Below are 6385 nucleotides of genomic sequence, written 5' to 3' on the forward strand. Positions count from 1 at the left end.
AAGAGACATAAATCAGGAATTTTCTAACCAATGAGAATGAAGCAGATGAGCACAAAGTCACTGAATATCTGATATAAGACAAAGGAAATTGATTACTAACTGCAAGGGGTGAGAAAACGCGATGAAGATGGGAAAATTTTAATATCCTAAAACATCTGTTATAAAACCAAAAAGAAATAAGGAGAAGGAAAACTACTGTTCATGTGTTAGAGATATGTTAGTTACTGCAACAACAAGAATGCAGGACGAAGATCGACAAACTCAATGTCACTAATATCTCTGACAAAAGACACAACAACAGAAATTAGAAAAAGGAGACAGACACAAAACACTGGAACATCTGATAGAAAACAAGAAACAATTTAGTATCTCTCACAATTTTGTTCCAACGATACATTTTTTGCTTAGGTAGAAAATAGTAAGAACAAATAGAATGTTCAGTTGCTATGATGTGCTCTAAAAGTCCAGTTGAGTTGACTCAACTGCGTGGAAAATGCCAAAACTTTTTACTCACTTCAAACGGTTTGGTTTGCTCTCCCACTTGAGTGCATCAAGGTGACCTGAAAACACCTCGTAGGTTATAGTCAGAGTTCAGGCGAGCTTTAAGGCCTGCCCAAAAAAATAAAAATCCAGCAACTCATGAAAACGAGTGGTGCTGTTCAGATCTGCCAAAGAGAATGACTTTCAATGTGCATTATTGCTGCTGCCACTACATGACTTTGTATTTATGTAATAGGTATGCGGTGGTCATAAAACATCTATAAAGATTTTCAGAAAAATCACTTTTGTCTTTAAAGTATTAGAAAGTATCAAGTTAACTAAAACAAAGGATGTTTTTTTAAGGACCACAAGTGGCCTTGTAGTGTAAGGTCGTGAGTTCAAATCCAGGCCTAGTCATACCAAAGACTCCAAAAATGGGACCATTGCCTTACTGCTTGACACTCAGCATTAAGGAGTTGGATGTCTTATAATTATGAATATGCCGGTTTTAGCCAAAATAAAAAAACATGACATAGTTTCAGCAGAGCCGTTGGAATTCCGTAGAAATTTGGCTTGGCGCAGACCAACCCCGCCCCCTTCCCATCACATCCCTTAACTGAGAGCTTTTCGTTTACTCGAAGGATCTAAAATTGATCTAAAAGTGGATGTAGATAAAGAGCACACTGACGGACCGGTGAGCTCTTCATCTTTGTAACCCTTCTTCAGTAATTCCCGCAGCACCTCCCTCAGATGCAAAAGTCTCATATAAGCGTCTTGGTTGTCTGAGGTTTTGTGATGAACCCATAGACTGTAAAAACAATGGACGAATCGATGTGTGACGTCACCCACAGAAAATCCCTGACCTCCAGCTCTCACGAAATGAGGCAAAATCCCTCACCTACTTCCTGATCAGTGGCGATTTCTTTAAGAATGCAAAGGAAGCTCGGCTTCCCTTATAATGTCACAAAATTAATGGTCAAATATGTACTATTGTATTGTATTGTATTGTATTAACATTTTATTGACCAAAAATGCGTTAGAAAACGTTCATCTCAAAGACCATTTCGTTCAGAATCAGTTACATATAGCAGGTCGGCTGACTCGATTTTCTTCTCATACATTTCCGCAGCGTCACAGTACATTTCCCTATGGAAGCCCAGCGTCCATTGACTTCAATGGGGCTGCTTTGAAGGTTTTTTTTCAGCGCTTCGAAACTAGATAAACGCTGCGATTATGTCCCGCCCACGGACGCTCAGCGTCTCTGGGGGTAAATGGGGAGTGGGCTGGCCCGGACTCCGAGCTTCTGCGTGATGATTGAAGGGTCTGTCAAAAGACTGCATCTCCTTTTGACTGACAGTGATTCTGTACTATAAGGAATCACTAAAGCTATTCGCTCAGTCCCATCGCGGATTTCTCAAGTTCAGTCAAAATAAAAACTGCTGCAACCTATTTCTTTGATATTTGCTTGGCGAAATTGCTTGATTCTCATCATACATTTCACACAATTATACACCACATTTCTTGTTTCAGTTTTACAGAGTTTAATTTTTTTTTTTGATCGTTCATTCTTCACTTTGATTCAGGAAGACTGATGTCAGAACTTCAAGTTGTGTTTACAGATCAGTACTTGCAGGGTAACAGGGGAAAGCTGTGTGATAACTTGGTGTTCCTTAAAGACATGGAGTGGGACAGTGCAATGCCTCAGCTTTACAAACTGTTCTCAAAAGTGGCAACAATTGAAGCTAGATCTGCAGGTGTAGAAAGGAGCCAATCCTGTTTAAAGCAACTCAAGTCCTACACCCAAAACACAATGGGCCAAGGCCGTTTAAGCAGCCTAGCTCTGCTGGCCATTGAGAGGATACTGGTCAAGTCACTTGAAAAGGTACGACAGGGTCACAGACCATTTTCTTGAAAAGGAACGTAGGGCAGAATTTACTTTTAAATAAATAAAAAATTTTATGATGTAGGCCGAAAATGAGCTTCCCCTCTCTGACAGACCAGTAGCCGCCACTGTTCCTGATACGGGCGCCACCTTGTTGAAACCAGTCAACAGCAATTGAATCTGTTAGTTCAAAAGGGGCCCTAGTCCATAATTTTTCAAAATAGAGATATTATATGTTCAATGGTCTTCAAAGGAAAAGCTATCTGATTATGTGCAAAAAAAAAAAAGTCCCAATTCCGTTGTAATGTATTGACCATGCTTTGACATTTAAAATGCATTTAGTGCAAAATTCCTGGACTTGGGCCTCTCTTGCATGGGTTTTGCTTTATCCCATAGAAAGCAGCACTAGTTATCCAATATGGCAGCGCCCCTGTTTAATTCTAGAAGGGCCGAAGCCCAAAGACTTTAGTTTGCTAGTCCTCTGAAATTATAAAAGTGAGGTGCTTCATATTATAGCATTTGTAAGCTATGAACTGGTGCCAAATCTGGGTAAAGTATTAATCATTTGGTGTAGCCTCCCTTTAAGCTGTGCAATTAAAATCATTTCCTGGAAAAACAAACCTCTTGGACTTGGGCCCCTTTTGAACTAACCAATTCAATTGGTCCGAGTCACTCTGAGTCATCTCATGTATGGAGATGGTGACAGTAGTTGCCATAGATACGATGACCCAGACAGAGCAACTCGGACCAATAACTGTCGACTGGTTTTAACATGGCGGCACCTGTATCAAGATGGTACATCGTATTTGAGAACACGAGAGGGGAGGGGTTGAGCTGTCCATTGTTTTTACAGTCAATGGAGGAACAGGAGGAGTCACATGACTAAAAAGAAATCCTGTGAATACCGTAAATCACAAATATTGAAATGTGAATAAGCAGGGGAACACTGTATTTGTAACCCTTCAACTCATTTTCCCCCCTAATTTCTTTTCCCTCCTTTTTTGACTGATTTTTGAGGCATGTCTTCTCTACCTCACACACTGTGGCCCTGTCTGTCAAAAACCACGTGGCTGCACTTCCTGCGAAAGTTCAATCCAGTCAGACTGAACCATTAAATAAATATGGGGTGTGGAAGGGGGGCCTGCAGAAGTTGATGTTTCCAAAACAAAACAAAAATATTGTAACCATGACTTTGAAAATAAAATATTTGTGATTATGGTTGATGACTTTTTTCTGTTTTTATTATAACATCATTGTTTGGGGCCTCTTTGAACACCCCTTTAGTCTGGGCCCCTCAGAATAAGTCACCTTTAACCCCCCCCCCCTTTTTTTTCTGAACCTCAGGCTTGTGGCCTGCCATTGTAGCTTTCACATGACAAATAAGCTCTTTAGCTCTTTTTCAAACAACATTAACTTGTCTGCTCCTGGTTCACGATGATTTGAATAAGGAAATACTCAGAAATGCAATTTTAAGCCTAATTTTCTTCATATATGCCCTCCATTATCAGAAAAACACCACAGGAACATGTTCAAAACACAATTAAATAATTTTCATTGGAGTGGCTCTTTAAAGCATTAAAGAAATATGGGAACAGAAGAATAAATCATAGCAAAAAAAACGAATAATCTATCATTTTTTATGTAATTTAGAAGTGAAATGTCCTTATATAGAATTTTAATATACATTCAATGTTTTTTTTTGAGTTTTCCATAGTATGTGACCTCATACATCAGCTAAACCTGTGTTTTCAGCTATAACACAACTTCTGCTCCTCTAATATGAAAACACTGGAAACGTGGAGATGATGTAAAGTAATGAAACAAGCTACTGAGAGCCAACTTCAGAGATTGTCAACAGGAAGCAGCAGGAGGAGACACAGCAAACTGCTGTAATGATTCAGCAGGTCCACAAGTGACCGCAAAAAAACTCATCTGACAGTCATCAATCGGAAAACATGAAGGGATGCCTGCACCGACGCTAACGAGTGATTAAAATGGCCTGAAATGTGGGCACAATGTTTCACAATAACGTGTATTATTCAATTTTCAGAATACATGCAGAATATGAGGGAAAAATATTAATGCTTTCTCTTTGCTCTTGTCTTTTTGCGAAGTGAGCGCCCGGTGGTAATAGATCCACCAGAGATACAGATCTTTCTTCTTTTCGCTCTTTTTAATTTTTTTTTAGGTTCACCTGTTTGTGTCATGGAAAGAATAAAATCTCTGGAATAAACAATTCCCACATCTTCATGTTTAGGCTCAGGCAACATTATTTTAAAAGACTGATGAGAAAGAATCTGATTTACTCATAGATAAATAGATATGCAAAAAACAAAGGGATGTAAATGCAGGAGGTAAAGGAAAAGAAGATTCACTGCCAAATTACTGAAAGCTCGAAATTTAAGGATTTTTTTTTAAATTCAGTATCAACATAAAATCCATTTCCACTACTAACTATTTTTTTCTTGGTTCTGGAAATAAAAATCCTCAAATTTCAACTAAATGAATGCATAACTTTCAGAACTAAAAATGGTTACTTCTTATGTAACAAATGTATTAAACGGAAATGGGTTTAATGAGACATTGAAATGGGGACACAGTTTTTGTAAATCACTATTGCATTTTTTCATAAAATTCATATTAAAATAAAGAATTCGTTTCCAAAGGGTTGCATGGACACAAATTAAGGTTGCCTTAAAAAATATTGTTTTGTGTTGTTTTCCTAAGTCAAAACACAGATTGTATACTGTTTAAAACAGGTAGTTCATATTAAGATATTAATATTTATATCAAAATGTTGGATAAATGCTGTCATTAATGAAGAAATAGGTCTAATTACTAAAGAAGCTTTTGATTTATGCAAAATAATCTACTTCTTATGGTTTGTGCTGCTCAATCTTCATGCCTGATGCACAGAGATGGGAATTCTAGAGCAGAAATGGAACAAATGTGTCATCAGCCTAAAAATTATGATCCTAATAAACAAAGGGCACAAATGCTGATAAGAGCTGGTCATAAATCCACATAAATGTTTCAGACTCTGTGAGAATATGGCAACTTCAGCGTGTGTGGCAGAATATTAGCCAAACAGCTGAAATTGGAAGCAAGAAAACAAATCAAAACATGATTTTAAAAATATGGTTAATAGGTGTAACATGAAAGACATTTTTGTTGAGTCCCCCATCCCAGTGACGTGCAGTGCTCTACCCCCCTGAAAACAGCCACATCTCTTCACTCACCGCCTTCCTCACAACCAGCTGTAGAAACAGCTGCAGCAGCGCGTGCGTCCTCCACGAGCTTCCATAAGCCGGTTGCTTGTGCACGCGCATGTTTCAAGGGGCAGGAAAGTTCGCGCGCAAAAGTTAAGCACGTAGGTGTTCCGGGATGATGGACGGAAAATAAAGGAAAATAAAAGTGCTTTGCTGGGAACGATCCATGAACGGCGCGCGGTCTGCCGGCGCGAGGGGGTCCGTTAGAGTGTCCGCGTGCGGCGCGGAGAAGCGTATGCTCATGTGAGTAGCGCGAGGAGCTCTCCGGTTGAAGAGAGGAGGAGGAGGAGAGAGAGGAGGGGTAGTGTGTGCGCCCGCGTGCGCCACTCCTGCTTTCATCAGCGTTTCCAAAATTTAAGGGGATCACTTGTTTGTTCAGAAAAATGTAATACACTAATATAAATGTAATACACCATTCTGATTTTTATTCTTTTTAATATAACACTGAAGAAGTAATTCCCAACATTCGAGGTTACCCACTGTGACTGAATGTATAATTTTTTTAAATGATAAAAAAAATGTTTATTAAACTCTCGAAAAACCCATAAAAATTCAAAATTATAATTTTAATGATATATGTAGATTATAATGCGTTGAGTTATTTGATAGATTTTTGCTCACGTTAGTTTAAGATACACAAATATTGACATAAGTGTTCAGTGGAAAAAACACATCATTTACCCACTGTCTCAAATTAGATCCACGCATTTTTTTTACTGAATTATAAAATAATTAAATATCAACCAAGTTTGCA

General features: G+C 38.5%; 1 protein-coding gene across 1 annotated transcript in view; it reads right to left on the reverse strand.

The window, feature by feature from the left end:
• Positions 1–5885, reverse strand: part of LOC101168197 (pituitary adenylate cyclase-activating polypeptide type I receptor-like) — a 53390-nt gene extending 47505 nt beyond the window's left edge. The window contains exon 1 of the mRNA XM_011474273.2: positions 5602–5885. Coding sequence (XP_011472575.1) covers positions 5602–5691 — 90 coding nt within the window. The 5' untranslated portion in view covers positions 5692–5885. The remainder of the gene's footprint in view (positions 1–5601) is intronic.
• Between the last annotated feature and the right edge of the window lie 500 nt (positions 5886–6385).

This window comes from Oryzias latipes, chromosome 4 (assembly GCF_002234675.1).
Source record: "Oryzias latipes chromosome 4, ASM223467v1".
NCBI lineage: Eukaryota > Metazoa > Chordata > Actinopteri > Beloniformes > Adrianichthyidae > Oryzias > Oryzias latipes.